The 18,119-nt window shown below is 42.4% G+C and overlaps 1 protein-coding gene across 2 annotated transcripts in view; it reads right to left on the reverse strand.

The window, feature by feature from the left end:
• Positions 1-4,772: 4,772 nt before the first annotated feature.
• Positions 4,773-18,119, reverse strand: part of LOC112218176 (protein Wnt-7b) — a 33,277-nt gene continuing 19,930 nt past the window's right edge. For both annotated transcript variants that reach the window (XM_024378762.2, XM_024378761.2), the window contains exons 3-4: positions 12,712-12,983; positions 4,773-6,942 (exon numbers count right to left, since the gene is read on the reverse strand). In XM_024378762.2, coding sequence (XP_024234530.1) covers positions 6,463-6,942; positions 12,712-12,983 — 752 coding nt within the window. In that variant the 3' untranslated portion in view covers positions 4,773-6,462. The remainder of the gene's footprint in view (positions 6,943-12,711; positions 12,984-18,119) is intronic.

The following is an 18,119-nucleotide window of genomic DNA, read 5'->3' on the forward strand; positions in this document are numbered from 1 at the left end:
CCAGTGTAAATTAGACCAGATGCATTAGCTTGCAGAATATAACCCAATTAACTAATGATTCTGTCAACTAAACAATAGCTGCTTTACAAGAAGGCACGCACACAGCAGTCTGTTTATCTATCTCATATATTTTTTTAATGTTTTTCAGAAACAAATGGTTTTATTTTTCTCCATCAAGGGTATAGTATGGGGAGCGTATGTGGTTCCGGTCCCCAGGGTTTCAGACAACTAACAAAACACATCTTACTTCTGCTCTGCTGCTCGGCTGTTATGCTTTTCACATACAGGAGAACGAGTGGGAGCGCCCACCAAATGAATAAAGTAGCATGGCTCTTTTCACAGTATGTAGCGCCCTTTTATAAAAAGATCTGAATAAAAATGACGTTTAACACACAGCAACCATTTATACTTTTCACATCATGAAAAAAATAAATATATATATATATATATATGAGATTTGTTTTCAATAAAATGTACTTTTGAAAAACAACTGATCGTTCTGGAGTATATTTTGTACAAAGGTCAAAATATTCCACTGTTCTGTAATAGACTTATTCATAAATATTGTCTTTATATCAATTTATCCATAATATGTACAAATAAAGGTGGACCCTTGTCTGTTCCAAAGCAGTAGATATAAATATAGCACATGTAAAATATACCATAAAACTCAACAACAACCATAGAAATATTGATTATGACTCACAATCATGTGTAAAAATAGTTATGTTGACACCATTTTTATGTATTGGATTTAAGTAGTATTTTGTATCGGAATTTTCTGGTAAGTTCGTTTTTTATCTCAATTTGGCCCAAGTAAATGTCATGTTTATTTTTGTTATGTCTGGGATAACTGACCGGCCGCTCCCAGATGGTGAGGGTAGGCAGCAACACATTCGTCACGCTGACCGTCAACAAATGGCACCTCAGGGGTGCGTGCTTAGTCCCCTCCTGTACTCTCTGTTCACCCACGACTGCGTGGCCGTGCACGACTCCAACACCCTCAGTAGGTTTGCTGACTACACAGCGGTGGTAAGCCTGATAACCGAATACGATGAGAGCCTACAGGGAGGAGGGCAGTGACCTGTCAGTGTGGTGCCACGACAACAACCTCTCCCTCAACGCAAGATGAAGGAGCTGATCGTGGACTACAGGAAGCAAAGGGTCGAACATGCCTCCATCCACATCAACGTGGCTGTAGTGGAGCGGGTCGAGAGCTTCAAGTTCCTCGGTGTCCACATCAGTAAGGAATGAACATGGTACACACATCAACACAGTCGTGAAGAAAGCACGACAACGCCCCTTCCCTCTCAGGAGGCTGAAAAGATTCCTCAAAAAGTTCTACACCTGCACCATCGAGAGCATCTTGACTGGCTGCATCACCGCTTGGTATGGAAACTGCTTGGCATCCGATCGCAAGGCGCTACAGAGGGTAGGGCTTAGTACACCATAGAGGCTGAACTCCCTGCCATCCAGGACCTCTATACCAGGAAGTGTCAGAGGAAGGCCCTACATTTTTTTCAATTTTCCAGCTACCCAAATCATAGACTGTTCCCTCTGCTACCGCACAACAAGTAGTACCGTCTGGAACCAACAGGACCCTAAAACAGCTTCTACCCACAAGCCATAAGACTGATAAATAGTTGGTTAAATAGTTAACTAATAAGCTTCCCGGACTATCTGCATTGAACCCTTTTTGCACTAACTCATTGTACTCATCACATATGCTGCTGCTACTGTTTATTATCTATCCTGTTGCCTAGTCACTTTATCCCTACCTATATGTACATATCTACCTCATTTACCTCGTACCCCTGCACATTGACTCGGTACTGGTATCCTGTGTATAGAGCCAAGTTACCGTTACTCATTTTTTATTCATTCCTTGTGATAGTTCTCTATTATTTCACTCTGTATTGTTGGGAAGGGCCTCTAAGTAAGCGTTGCACTGTTAGTCTACACCTGTTGTTTACAAAGCATGTGACAAAAACTTTTTGATTTGATAACTAATTTGTTACAACAAGTTCTCAATTTCAAATGCAACATTCATCCAAATTACTCCATCAATCTGTAAATGGATATTTAGAAAATGACATAACCATTTTCAGTTCCTCAAATGCTAATTTCAAGCTGGGCTAAGTAGACAAACCCAAGTCTGGGTGACTGACTTTCAGAGTCCATATTAGAATCCATTCAACATTCAAATTCACCATCAACAACCAACAAGGGAACTAACAAGTACCAACAAATGAATTGGTTCAAAGACGAGTGGGCTATTAGTTTTTTATCTTACTTTTTGATCTGATCTTAAGTGGATTTGACTATTAACTATTAGAGGACACAAGAATTTCAGTTTATGAAAAGACAACACAAATATGATTCACACCAATTTCTCTCCTCTACAGAACTGCTACCCTTGACCCAATGTTGTACTTCCTTAACAGTATCCCCACACTCTCTTTCACTTGCTGTTTCCGACTGCACATGCACATCCTTGTTCCATCCATCTAGAAAAACACACTCACAAAAGAATGACACTCGTTTGTGTCCAAAAAGCAAGAGGGAAAATGAGGCACTTCTTATTCAGCACAGGTCATTTGCATGGAGCTCCAATTTCCCATTTGTGGTCCTGTGTGGCTCACTTGGTAGAGAGTGGCGCTTGCACCGCCAGGGTTGTGGGTTCGATTTCCAGGGCACCCATATGTCTGCACGCATGACTGTAAAGTAGCTTTCGATTAAAGTGTCTGCTTAAATGGCCTATAGTATTTAGTGACTCTAGGGGCCAATGCTGCCAACACAGAGAGTATGGCGAGGGTTCAGAGAGTTGAGGTAATCACTGTACAGGTACTCCATCAACATGTAAAGGCATCCATAACACTTGAAATGTACTTATTGATATCAATAATCAGTGTTGGGTAATAGTGAGTTACATGTAGTTCAACTAGTAATAACCTACATTTTGCAGTAGCTTTGTGGTAGTTCATCTAAATCTAGATAGTGTTTTCAGCAGTTCATTACTTTTTTGCCACGCTACCTACTGGAACTCCTACACACTACTTTCTTTTGCCACGCTACCTACTGGAACTCCTACACACTACTTTCTTTTGCCACGCTACCTACTGGAACTCCTACACACTACTTTTTTTGCCACGCTACCTACTGGAACTCCTACACACTACTTTTTTTGCCACGCTACCTACTGGAACTCCTACACACTACTTTTTTCTGTTGCAAAAATGAAATCAAATACGTGTGAAGTAGGCAACCATTTCCTTTCTTTTTCGGCATCAGATCTGCCTAATTCTCCCGTGAAACATACAGTTAGTGTTTAATACTTTAAATTACACTGTTAACATCTGACTGCAGAGAGAACCGTTCTTGCAATTTGTATTCTATGACACTTCCAAGATTTAGTTATGATAATTTCTCACAAAGTCGTTTGGAGGTCGTGAACTACTTTCTCAAAGTAAATTTAGTTAAGTAAACTATATGTTTCTTTAAGGGTAGCTTAACTTCTTCCAGTGTGAAGTAATTGGTAGATTGGTAAACTACATTTCTAGAGTAGCTACCCTAACACTATCAATTATAGGCATTTCGCTACACCCGCCATAACATCTGCTAAATATGTGTATGTGACCAATAACATTTTATTTGATTTTGATTTAATAGTATCTCATATCAAATTGTGATATATTGACTACAGCAGGCATACAGTCAAGAACATGTGCAACAAATGGTGACTGGGTTAGACCGATTATTCAATGATAGAGTGAGAAGATGTGGCTTCACGGGCTGCTCTGACAATCCAAGACAGACAACCCCAATTACCCAGAAAAGGCAACACAATAACTCCCTATGAAGCTTTAGAAACCCCAAAGACTCTCTCTTCCACTTGCTCTCCCACTCGCTGCACACATGTGACTGACTGACTCAGCGATGGGCCGCGAGAGATAATTGACTTTTGTTTTGTGCGCACCATAATCAAGACAGACGAACCACAGATTATTATGAACATGTGCTGTGTACAAAATAATGTCAAAGTTAGCAAGCTGGTTGATTTATTTATGATATTTAATGATTTACGCTTCCTTCGCAACGCCAATAGCCATATTCACGGTGGTTGGAACTTCTGAATAAGGGACATTTTTTATGTAGACAATGGCGGCTTAAAATCTCTACATACAATGGCCAGACATATTAAAATGTGTTCCATTGCAGGGAGTCAGAGCCCAAATAATAAGCCCTTTGGATATTTGGTGGAACAGTTGTCATGGGCAACTGAGATGAGCACTGACACGCAATATTATGTGAATCAACTTGCACTTGGCCCAAACAATATATGGTCTTCTGCCATAAAAGTTTGAGATAACTCTCTGGATATTGTAGAGAACTTAAGTAAACAAGTAAACAATTGACTCCAGTTATGTTAATCAGTAACTCCAGGATTAGTCGTTCTAATATGTGGGTGCAGCGATGAGAAACTATCTGAGAGATAAATCGGATCATTTTCACACGTTTATCCCCTTGTTTGTGAGTTTATACTGTATCCTGAAATAGTAACAGGCTGCAGTGGTTTTAATCAATATTAGAACACATACTCATTTGATAAACTTTCACGTCTAGGCGACATTAAATAGTTTGCTTTAGTCAGCAGACTATCCGGTTAATTAAACTACTATTGTATTTGAGTAGCACCAACATTGATACCATCATTGAAAACGACGAAAGCACTACATTTACATCGTCACTACAATAAAACAGCACCTTTCACCTAAATTGTAACGTTTATTATTCACTGTGCACACAATGACAGATCTGTCTATCTCATGAAAAACCAAGAAAATGAAACAGGAAAGAAACTGGCCTGCCTGAGAAGTAAACCTTGCGTCGTCATGGTCTCAAATCAGCAGAAAAACAAATGGTCTCATATCAACATATGAAGCTTAAACACACAGAAAATAGTGGAGGAGCTGTATGATCGATTATGATAAAGTGCCAAAATGATGTGTTCTGATGTTTTACGTCACTGAAACCTGATGTAACCGGACACTTTTGTATAGCATAACCGCAACCAATGAACACAGATGAGAATGAGATCACAGCTCTGTATGCAGTGAATGAATGAAGCCATTGGCTGACGCCTTGCATTTCCCCTCGAGACCAGCAGACTTCACTCACTTTGATTCTCAGTCCTGTTTTTCTTTGCAATTACATTTCAAAAACTCAGTCAAATTGGAGTTCATATGATTTCCATTTGAGGCATATCTCGACAACACATGCGGCAACATGTCAATATCACGTTAAATTAATTGAGCAAGGATCTTTGCGGTTAAGAAAGGAGTGCTCTTTCTACTGTCTTTGCTTGAAAATGCAACATAACCCAGGCAGGATGTAGGCCTACCATCTGGTTCATAAATGACTGCAAACAAAAGCTATGCTACAGCAGAATAGAACCAACGTGATTGATTCTACTTGTAAAATACACTTTAATGTTGATTTTTGTTGTTGTTGTAGTCAACACACCAATAGCAATGGAACCATTTTAGAAAAAAGGGGGATTGATAGTGGGATGGGTACCATTTTCTAAAAGACACGCATAATCTTCAGTCAGAGTTTTCTAAAAAAAGTATTTTTTACACTTAGTACAAAAAAGACATTTCTACCCGTTAGTGCTTTGTTTTAAGATACTATAACATAAATAAACCATTTATTTTCAGTGTTCAAACAGACAGTTCCAGTGTGACTGGAAAACGGACATACTCTGTTCCAGTTGGCAGCAGAGGGCTTACTATAGAGACTCAGCTTTCGGTGCGCCCCAAGGCACCACGCTAACACAGCGTTCTTCATGTCTACACAACTCCAAAAAGAAAACACCTCCTGTTTGGGGGCTAAAATATTCACCTCTGCTCTCTCCCTCTGTGGAAAAACAAAAGAAAACTCCAGAGTTCTTACTAGAAGACTTTTAAGATGACTCTTTCCCAGAGTCTCATCCCTCAACAGTTACTGTCAATTTCTACCACATCTCCAGTCTCTTTCTGGTCCATTTAGAAGCCATTCCGGGAAATAAAGAACTACAAATCCCAGAGTGCAATGCACAGTTCCCATCCAGGCACTATTTGTTTCCTGTAGTCCCAACTTTTAGAGTCACTTTGAATACATCACTACATGAGCACACATTATTTTGTCTCAAGTCGGTCAAAGATTTGGGGTAGTATTATTACCTATTGATATTTAGCCTTTACTTTCTTAAAAAGCTAATTTTGATTCTGCTGTGCAAAACGATGCCATGAAGAGCTGACATGAAAAATTCCATTCCTTTTTTATTGTAAAGTCTTTCATTGTCCCTGTTCCAAGACATGTCCATTTATCTGTCCTCTGGGGGTCTTCCTCCTCATCCAACTAGTCCTGCTATGCCCCTCCCCGTCATAGTACCGTACTGTAAGTCCGTTATGACAAACCCCTTTATTTGCAGGTAAACACCTCCGTCCTCTCGCTGCACGTGTTGCACTTGACAAAGCAGCACCACTGGAACTTACAGTTGCACTGCCACACTTTGGTGTACTGGTGCGTGTTGTAGCCCCGGCCGCAGCACATGAGGTCGCAGCCGTCCGTGTGGGGCGAGGTGCGGTTACACAGCCTCCCCTGGGTACCCACGCTCCCCGTGGCCGCGTCCTCCTCGCAGTAGTTGGGCGACCTCTCAATGTAGACGAGGTCGGTCTCCATGGGCTTGCGGAAGCCCTGGGTCTTCTTCACCTTGAGGAAGGTGGGCTGGCGTAGTCGGCTGGCCCGAACCACTTCCACATGAACCGCCTCGTTGTACTTGTCCTTCAGGATATAGCCGATCTCTCTGAACTTGGGCAGGGTCGTCCAGCAGGTCTTGGTAGTGCAGGAGCCCGACACGCCGTGACACTTACACTCCAACTTCATCCGCTCTTCCAGGACCTGCATGGACACACAGGAAGAGAGCGATGTAAGAGGTGACATGGCGTTACAAGACATTACATTGCATTCCTGTGGCAGGCCCAGCGTTAAAATACTGGAATGGCCTGACTAGGGTGGAAACAGAAACCAAGGCCAGGGTGAAGAGGTTCCTAGCTCTTCTGCTAAATGAATGATGGAAAAACAGTCAACAGAAGGTCAGTGAGAAAAGATGGCCCTTGGTATAATATCATTTTAAGATCAGAGTCTGGAATAAAAGACCAAGCTGTTCTCAAATGTTGTTGAACCACCGCACCTTTATCCGCACCAAAACTCCTAATTAATTACCTCTTGAGCCAACAAATGGATAATATTTTAGTGTGTTTGGCAATAACTACAGTGCCTTTCAAAAGTATTCACCCCCTTGGAATTTTTCCTATTTTGTTGCATTACAACCTGTCATTTAAATGTATTTCTATCTGGATTTCATGTAATGGACAAAATAGTCCAAATTGGTAGGGAAAAAAAAGAAACCCCCAAAATAAAAAACTGAAAAATGGTGCGTGCATATGTATTCACCCCCTTTGCTATGAAACCCCTAAATAAGATCTGGTGCAACCAATTACCTTCTGAAGTCACATAATAAGTTAAATAAAGTCCACCTGTGTGCAATCTAAGTGTCATGTGATCTGTCACATGATCTCATTATATTATATATATATATATATATATATATATATATATATATATATATATATATATATATATATATATATATATATATATATATATATATATATATATATACCAATTCTGAAAGGCCCCAGAGTCTGCAACACCAATAAGCAAAGGGCACCACCAAGCAAGAGGCACCATGAAGACCAAGGAGCTCTCCAAAGAGCTCTGGGACAAAGTTGTGGAGAAGAACAGATCAGGGTTGGGTTATAAAAAAAGATCAGGAACTTTGAACATCCCACGGAGCACCATTAAATCCATTATTAATCATTTGATAGAATATGTCACCACAACAAACCTGCCAAGAGAGGGCCGCCCACCAAAACTCATGGACCAGGAAAGGAAGGCATTAATCAGAGAGGCAACAAAGAGACCAAAGATAACCCTGAAAGAGCTGCAAAGCTCCACAGTGGAGATTTTAATATCTGTCCTTAGGACCACTTTAAGCCGTACACTCCACAGAGCTGGGCTTTATAGAAGAGTGTCCAGAAAAAAGACATTGCTTAAAGAAAACAATTAAGCAAACACGTTCAGTGTTCGCCAAAAGGCATGTGGGAGACTCCCCAAACATATAGAAGGTGGTACTCTGGTCAGATGAGACTAAAATTGAGCTTTTTGGCAATCAAGGAAAACGCTATGTCTGGCGCAAACCCAACACCTCTCATCACCTCGATAACACTATCCCCACAGTGAAGCATGGTGGTGGCAGCATAATGTTGTGGGGATATTTTTCATCGGCAGGGACTGGGAAACTGGTCAGAATTGAAGAAGTGATGGATGGCGCTAAATACAGGGAAATCCTTGAGGGAAACTTTTTTCAGTCTTCCAAAGATTTGAAACTGGGACGGAGGTTCACCTTCCAGCAGGACAATGACCCTAAGCATGCTGCTAAAGCAACACTAGAGTGGTTCAAGGGGAAACATTTAAATGTCTTGGAATGGTCTAGTCAAAGTTCAGACCTCATTCCAATTGAGACTCTGTGGTATAACTTAAAGATTGCTGAACAACAGCGGAACCCATCCAACTTGAAGGAGCTGGAGCAGCTTTGCCTTTTAATTTGCAAAAATCCCAGTGGCTAGATGTGCCAAGAGACATACCCCCCAAAAAACTTGCAGCTGTAATTGCTGAGAAAGGTGGCTCTACAAAGTATTGATTTTTTTTTTGGGGGGGGGCGAATAGTTGAAGTTTTCTTATTTCTGTTTTGTTTCACAATAAAAAATATTTTGCATCTTCAAAGTGGTAGGCATAGTATGTAAATCCTAATGTAAATCCTAAATCCTAATCCCGCAAAAATCAATTTCAATTCCAGGTTGTAAGGCAACAAAATAGGAAAAATGCCAAGGGGGGTGAATACTTTCGCAAGCCACTGTACTGACCTCCCAAACACAGTCGTCTAATGCAAGGTGAAATGTGACAGGATTCTGTCCAACAATCCTCCATTGGGCTTGGTAAAAGTATGAGAAAATGTAATGATACTTATGAATCAAAATGCTTTACAGCCTTCCTTGACATTTTTAAAAGGACATACTCCAGATAGTAATCATACTTGAATACTTGAAACCATCAAGTTTAAACATCTCTCCTTATAAGAGTTTACTTAATATTCTTTAAATAAAAGTCTGGGAACATATCACACTGTTGCATGGCCGAAAAAGACAACGGTTGTCTATGTTGTATTTGCAGCACTGTTTGGATGGCATGTTTCTATGGATGCTGGTATTTCTCTGATATAACGTCAGCTTCACAGTTCACACCAGTGCTTTCCTAGTTTGTTTTCTCTTCAGTGTTACATATACATCTTTTAGAGAAAGAACAAGAGACAATCTGAGTGAAGAGGACATATTTATTGGAGTTCAATATTGGGTCTGTTAATGAATTACCAAGAGTTGGCAGCAGATGGTTGGTAAATGCACTCCTTGTTTGGAGGGGGTCCCTGTAAGTGGAAACGGATGTCCACAATGACAGATCTGTGGAATTCCAAACACATTTGTTTGGAAGTATTTTACTTAATATTGGTTTGTAGAATGGGGAGTTTTGTTCTATCTGAATTCACATTTGTTGTTTGTTCTGTGCGTTGTGCCACATCCACTTACGTCTAAGGGTCAAACATTTGCATCCTGGCTAAGCGTAGAACAGGGGTGTCAAAACAATTTGGCCCTGGTCTTCAACAAGGTCTTCAACGAGGTCTGGAGGGCCACACTGAAAATATGTTATATTCCCTCGCCATCAAAATCTGAAGAAATTGTTCTATATCTATAGTTTTTTTAAATGTTCTATTGTCCCTGACTGTCTTGCTTTCATTTAGGTGATTATTAGTGAACTGGACACAGTCCAGAAACTGTTTGAATGTCGGTCCATTATCATTACTACACAATTTTGAGTTGGTTTTAGTTATTTTAAAATATATTGAGTTTGTTTTCCACCACCAATTTTTTTTTCAAAACAATATGTATTTTTTCAATATATTTTATTACCTTAAACCACCCCCTGGTTAGATAAGACCCCCTCACGGGCCGTAGAGCGAGGGAAAATGCTATTTCTGGTAATATTCTACCATGTAATTATCCCTACCTTCCTGAACACCACATCAAAAGCAGAGGAAAATAAATCTAAATACACTTGAGTTAAATGTGGATCATTCGGCTATTTTATTTGTTGCAGATACGTTGGGCAGACATCCTCGACAGATGACCATTAACTGTTTGCATCTGGATCACGGTGTACACTGGGAGCATGGTTTGGTTTATTAAGTAAAGAAGCATGGTGTTTAAATGAACAAGCTTGAAGTACTGGATGTCGCAATTAAACAGATCCTCCAAACCAACACTTCAAAGTCTCTTATCTTGAATCAAAACACTCTTACATGTTCAAATAGCAGACATATCTCTTAGAAACTGAATCCTTTTCGAAATGCACTAGCACTGGTTAATTTCCCCTACCCCACACCCTCACCAAGCTCATCTTCAGCTCCAACATGTGGCACACAGTGTAGTAGAGAACTCCTACTAAAATGCCTAATCCTAGGGCATCTGGGAAATATTGTGTGGTGTCCACAGCAGTTTAGTGTCAGGAATGAGACAATCCTTGTTCTACAACAGGCTTCCAGTAACCTACTGTAGTACTGCGTTCCACCACTTCAGTACAAACTGTATTTTGTAGAGAATAGAGAGGGTAAAGTCATGGAGAAATAAGAGACAGTGGCTCTTGTATGAGACATGGAATACATAAACACTTCTGTAGTAGTCTTAACATGACTCTTTCAACCTAATTGGGCGCTTCTACTTGTAAGAACCAAGCATGTATTTGTTGTATAAGATGTTCCGTTTTGTTGGCAGGGCATTTTTCCAGAGCAGTTTTTTTTCCAGGCACGATGCCTTGCCAGCAGAAGTCATCGTTTCTATCAGACACTCACAGACACTTCTATCAGACACGTTGTACGCTGAGTTATCGATTAATACATGCCGTTAGACTCTTACTCTTGATACGGTGTGTGATTTGAAATCCCTCATTAGCAGATATTTGATTGAAAGAGAGGGGAGAAGGTAAAAGATTTGAGGGTCAACCAAGAATCTCATCACACATGGTGATTCAGAATGAGGATTTCCAAAAACATACTGGCGGCACAAACCACAATGATTGTCTATGTGAAACAGACTGACTGAATGGTTGGAAACATTTACTTTACAGTGTGTCCGTCAAACCTCTTGTCTGCTACCAATTAGTCAGATATGACCAGATTTCCTCGAAAAGAATCTGGTCAAACTTCCAGAGAGACTAAATAATTCCATGGGTTTGTCTGTATTTATTTGGGATTTACAGAACTGGAGCCGACAGTGTTTGTGTCGGAATGTTCTAGATGCAAAGCGATCTTTGTAGTGGTAGAGTAGTAGACTCTCAAACTTGTTAGACACCAGAGTATTTCGTTAAATGGTCTAGGGCCAGCTTCAATCAAACCCCAAACACTTAAAGAAAAGGACATTATTCCTGTGCTGTGAAAATGCAGCCATTCAAACTGGAAATATGTTTAGTTGAGTTTCCCTCTTGTCTCATTAATCAACAGACTGCACTAGAAAAAGTCATTTTCCCCCCACAACTCCAGTTTCCACAACGTGTTTGATTGAATCCCATCATCCATACCAAACCTCTGCCAGGCCTAACTCAGACTCAGACAGGTCACCTGACCGCGATCCCCTCATATCAGTCTGCCTGCGTTAACTCCACCATTGTCGCTGTGCTTTCAGAAACAGAATGGGTGCAGTGAAATAGCAGTGCTGTGTTTTTGGTACGGCTGAGAGAACTGCAATAATATCCTGTTCCTGACTTTACACTTCATAATTCCATGAAAGGGCTGGATGGAGGGCCATGGCAGAACTCCATCTGGCAGCTGGCGGCCGGCCGCACTCCGCTTCCCTAGCAAGCAGCGAGCACACGATAAAACCCTGAACTTATTAATTAGATCCATTTGTCACCAGAATGCCAGAGAAGCACAGGCAGGCAGTCAGGCTCTCTCGCTCTTTCTTTCTTTCTTTCTTTCGCTCTCTCTCTCTCTCATCTTTATGTCATTTTTGCGCTCTCTCACTCCTTCTTTCTACATTTCTCTCTCACTTCATTTTTCTCTGTTGTTCACTATGCCCCTCCCTCCCTCCCTCCCTCCCTCCCTCCCTCCCTCCCCCTCCCTCCCTCCCTCCCTCCCTCCCTCCCTCCCTCCCTCCCTCCCTCCCTCCCTCCCTCCCTCCCTCCCTCTGTTATGGTTCATGTTGTTCTGTGTTCTGAGATGACTAATAGCAAACAAACATGGCCCAAGTGTGCCAGATCACTCCTAGAGAAAAATACACCCCATTATGGTAGGGAAAAAAAACAGTAATTGAGCTAAAGCAAAACAAGCTGCTGAGAGGCTAACTGGGACTTGTCAATCAGCACGTCACCCAATCAGGGGTTCCCGCCACCAGTCTGTAGGTTTCCACTCTTTCTCAGGCCTAGGGTGTTTACACATGGATGCATGCGCACAGACACCAAACTAAAAAGACAAAGATGCATTTCTTCTATGTGGGTGTTTACCTTTCTCCCTGCCTCATTGTTGTGAAGGTTCATCAGCCGGCGCGTGGTCTTCTTGATCTCGCGGGCGTCTACGAACCTCCTGGAGAACTCCACGCCGTACTTGATGTCCGCCGAGCAGCCTCCCCACTTCCAGCCCTCCTCCTGATTATAGTAACCCTGCTTCTCCCGGTCGCAGCCACACTGGCTCAGGTTGCCCTGGCTACACGCCGCCGTGATGGCGTGGGCTACGCCGGCGGCCGTGATAGCGTACGTGAATGCAGCCTCCCGGCTACCTGAGAAGAGGAGACGGGAGAGAGAGTAAGGTCGTTAAATAGTTGTAGAACTGCAACGATGACAACTGAACACTATAGAAGCTGGTGTGAACTGTGACCTCGTTGCTCCCATTTGTATTCTATTCCCACTTGATCTAGACACGGAAATCCGGCATAACCCTCCAGGCAAGACCTCCCCTGCGTCCCTCCCTCCTTCCCCTCCTGCACCTTAGTAACATGGTCACAGTGCAGACCACAAAGTCCTTAAGCACAGCCTCCAAGTATGCGGTGCTGTGATTCCAGGCAGAGTGGAGAGAGGAGAGTACTGTAGCTAGGTGCTGTCCAAAGTGCTGAATTCCTCTCCTCGAGCACCTTGTACTGCTGCCCACATTACTACAGCTGTGGTCTGCAGGTCTGCCTGGCTGCTTAGTGCACTTACTTTCCTTTTCTTGGCTATCTTTCTCTCTCTCTGTCTGTAGTAGCCTGGCAGCAAAGGTTTCCCTCTCTGGTGTTCTCTCTGTTCGACAGTACAGTTTGCAGTGGTTAGGATTTCAGTATTGCTGGTAAAGGCTAAGGCCATGTACGCATAAGGTCAGAGGACAATCAACAGGCAAAAGTGACACATGTAGTCTTTCCTCCAATGAGAGTTAGTGTTCAGGGCCTTCAACACAGATGTTTTGTTCTACCATCCCTTTTCAAGTATGCATCCCCTAGTGCTGTCCCATGGTCAGTAGGCAGTGCCTTTAAAAGACTGCTGTGCTCTAAAAGGGTCCGTGGGCTCTGTGCTGTCACTGCCAGTGACCCAGGTGTCCCCTGAGCCGTCCTTAATGTGAGCGAGAGTAGAGAGGATCTGCGCTTCAAAGAGAGAGGGCGGAGGGAGAACAAACGCTACTGGTGACTAACCAGTGTGTTTTAGTGGGCCTCTAAGCATTTATGAGGGGGAGTGGGGGATCTTTTCTTCTTTAAAAAAAAACATGGCTGTTCCTGTTTCTTTTACGTAACATATTTTGCCTGAAAAGTCACAGGAAGCACACTGTAGGTGTTGTGGTTGTGTTTTCATCTTACTCTAACGTTTCTTCTGTTTCATGTGAATACTAATAATCAAGTATTTCAGATATCAAGGAGATTTTATGATCGGTCCGGTATACTTTCTGCTGTCTGGGCACTAGGGGCAACAGTGAGCACTATTACCATCAAGTAGGTTTGGGTTTAAAGGGATACTTTGGGATTTTGGCAATGAGGACCTTTTATCTATTTCCCCAGATGAACCTGTGGGGAAATAGATTCCATAAACTTGTTTGTCTATTTTGTTGTGCTGTTACATTTGTATTGATGTTTTTGTTTGTGTCCGATGCACTCAGGTTGTTGTTACATGTCCACCTGAAAATCACCACAATGTTCCCACCCCCAATTTGTGAATATGTGTGTTCAATCAGAGTGGTAGACACTGGTTTTGCATTTTGGGGTATTAACCATATCGCAAACCTTAACCCTTAACTTAACCATTCGGGAATGAATGCCTAAACTTAATGTTTTAATCCAAAAACTTTAACCCTTAACCGAACTATTTGGAATGATGTGGAGTAGGAGGAGCAATCTGGGATGTTTAAAACACTTTGAAATTTGACGTTTGGAGAAACATGTTTAAACATCAGAATGTGAATCAAAACTGGTAAAACCGTGAGATCTTGTTGCTGAGCTATCCCCACCTCACGCACACAGTCACACACACTGAAACACACACAGAATCGCACACACAACGTCACATGTACACAGACACACACAAAGACACACATACTCAGAATACACACACACCCCGAACACACACACGGCGGGGCAGTGTAATGGTAAAAACAGAATGGATACTGGAGTTTCCAGCGTAGGAAGGGTGGTTCCCTGTGCCATAGATGCAGGCCTGTTTCTGGGGCCATTCTGCCTGCACTAAAACTGCTCATGGGGAAAATGATGATGATTGGGTGGGCTGGTATTGGTTGACACCCCCTTTTGGCTCTGGAACCAGGGCCGGAAACAGGGTTTGAGTTTTACTGAGGTCCCAGGATTTTTTTTAATGTTGAAGTTCATTTACTGCATATCTATACAATGAAACAACTTTAAAATGCTATTTGGAAAACAGGAAAAACAAGCTAAATTTACCCCCGCCATTATCACCTTGGTTCATTCACCTCAGTTGATCTACAAACACATAACCTATTACCTATACAATTGTAATGCTATACCCCTGAAAGAGGGGAAATATGAGAAATGATTCACACTGACACGTAGCATCAGCAACTGTTCAGTCGGTTGTAAGGATGAATTGTATAAAATCATCAAATCTTTGCATAGATATCTCTTTTCTCAAATTGCATAGTGTTCACGTGTGTCTATTCCTAGGCAACACTGATCAAGCTCCGCACAAACAGACGTCAACGGAGCACACAGATGATTGTTTTATCACTTTAACACAAATGATACAATATTACTTACGATTCTGTATTAATATCAGTGATGTAGTGGTAAAAACAAAAGGTGGATAAACTATGAACTGCAGTGGGTGATCGAGATAAGATGAACAACCACCGATATAAACGAAAAGGTCATCACAACTTTTGAACTGTATTGTTTGCATTTTGATTGCATGTCGAGATGTTCATATTGAAACATATATATATACTTTTTTTTTTTAAGTTACTAAACTGTTTGATAAGATTGGTACAGATTTTCTCAGGGGACCCCACATGGGGACTGACCCCCAGTTTAGGAACCACTATTACAAACCTCTCTCTGCTTGCTTCCTCTCTCTCTCTGTTTCCTCTGCTTCCTCCTGCATGCATTGCAGTCTGCCTCAGCCTCACCAATGAGCGCCACATCACTGTCTGTCTCAGTAATTTACTCTCTGTAAAGCAAAGTTTTTATGAGAACTTAGTAGCCATTATTTTTGCTCCTGCTGAGGTAGGCTCTGGTTAATGTTAGCTGCTTAGTTCTTCCTTCTAGCTGGCTAAGTAATACTAGCCAGAGCCCTTAAATGTTACTACCATAGAAGTCTCTACGGCAGCTAGCCACCTGACTGACTGACATATAAATGGCTATTTACCAGTTGTGGACTCATTCTCCGAGAGGCAGTTTTTGTTTGTTTGGTGGATGTCTGTACACAGAAGTCGTGTGTCGGTTTTATATTGGCCTTTTGTCCAGCATCTCGCAAACACACTGTCAGCAGCGTCTCTAGTTGCCAACTTGAGCCCGGAGACATTTGAGGTAGTTGGGGTAGTTTGTTTCGTGTCTCACTCATTCGCAAAGAGGCAGGCGCAATCAGAAGTCAGTAGATCATGAGTATAAGTGTTCTGAGCTTTGATCGACGCTGGGAGCAATATTTAGATGTGTAAAAATGTATATTTTCTCTATTTTTTAAATATTTTTTTTACTGAGGTCCAAACCTCGGTGTCCTCATATGTAGTTATGGCCCTGCACGGAACTGCCAGCCAACGCTAAGAGGGCTTAGTCTAGTAACGAGAGAAAATGGTAGGAAAGCAGCACCCACTTTGTTCTGCTGCAGTAATCCTATGCACATTCGGGAGCTCCGTTTGTGGGAATCAGCATTATCCATCACACAATGATGTCAACATCATGCTTGCATGTCTTTATTCACATTTTAATTCACACAACTGGTATTCTTGAATCAGACTGTTTATAACTGTGCAAGGAATGTTTGCAGACGCAAGACCCTACGGAGCTGCTTGATGCTTGGACTAGCTAGCAGAACAACAAGTGTTGGCACTGCTTCCATGGAGATGTTTGATGCTGCAACCTTCAGGTGCTCCATTTCTATGTTTGAGTCTCAGAGTATCAGTGAGTGTAAGGTTTGATGGAGTAGTGTTGGTGATGAAGTTTCATCATTGATCCGTGAGGTGATTTATTTTGTATTGATAAGCCAGACGTTCAACGCTGTGTTGGTGTGCTGTGGGCACGATGCTCAAATAGATGTACAGTATGAATGGGAGTTGTGTACACGGAGACCCCGCTTGATGAATAGGAATGTGGTTTATGAAAGAGAAAAAGGCTAAAGAGGCAGCAGGCCCCAGAGTCCTGACAGGATTCCAGGAAGAACCACCCTGGGATAGCCTTCTCTGCTGCCAGTGGAAAATTGGACTGACCAGAAAAACCTCAATGAACTTGGAACAGTCTGGGGAGAAGAATAGGGGAATATTAAACCAGATGTTTAATGGAGTTTAGTGGCAAGTGTCTGTGACAGTGTCCAAGATGGAAACTAAGGAAGGGAAGGAAGGCACAAGCTTTTCCCTGAGTGCAGGTACCAGTCAACATCCCGGGGCCATAAAGAGAAGGAACGCACAAGCTTTTCCCTGAGTGCAGGTACCAGTCAACATCCCGGGGCCATAAAGAGAAGGAAGGCACAAGCTCTTCCCTGAGAGCAGGTACCAGTCAACATCCCAGGGCGATACAGGATGGCTCGCTACACCCTGTATGGAGGAATACACCTTGTATGGAGTGGGTGTGAGAGTGTGGCCTTCGCATAAGCGGACCACTGCCTGGCATCTGCTTGTTTGTCATGTCTTGCCGTATCAAATGAACCCAAACATTTATGTATGTGGTAGCAGGACGCTTTTACATCAATCTGTGTTTAAACCGGAGGCGAGTGCACCACACACATTTCACATGACACAGCAATGGAGTTATACAGCCGGAGAGAGTACAGACACTGCAGACAGTGCTAGGCTACACTAGCAAAGCTCTCCTGGTGACAAAGGAGATGATTGTGGACTACAGGAAAACGAGGACTGAGCACACCTCCATTCTCATCGACGGGGCTGCAGTGGAGCAGGTTGAGAGCTTCAAGTTCCTTGACAGTCATGAAGAGAGCACGACAAAATCTATTCCTCCTGGGGAGACTGAAAAGATTTGCCATGGGTCCTCTATTCCTCAAAAGGTTCCAAAGCTGCGCCATCGAGAGCATGGGCACTGGTTGCATCAATGCCTGGTATGGCGACTGCTCGGCCTCAACCCGCAAGGCACTACAGATGGTAGTGCGAACGGCCCAGTACATCACTGGGGTCAAGCTTCCTGCCATCCAGGACCTCTATACCAGGCGGTGTCAGAGGAAGGCCCTGAAAATTGTCAAAGACTCCAGCCACCCTGGTCATA

This window comes from Oncorhynchus tshawytscha, linkage group LG19 (assembly GCF_018296145.1).
Source record: "Oncorhynchus tshawytscha isolate Ot180627B linkage group LG19, Otsh_v2.0, whole genome shotgun sequence".
NCBI lineage: Eukaryota > Metazoa > Chordata > Actinopteri > Salmoniformes > Salmonidae > Oncorhynchus > Oncorhynchus tshawytscha.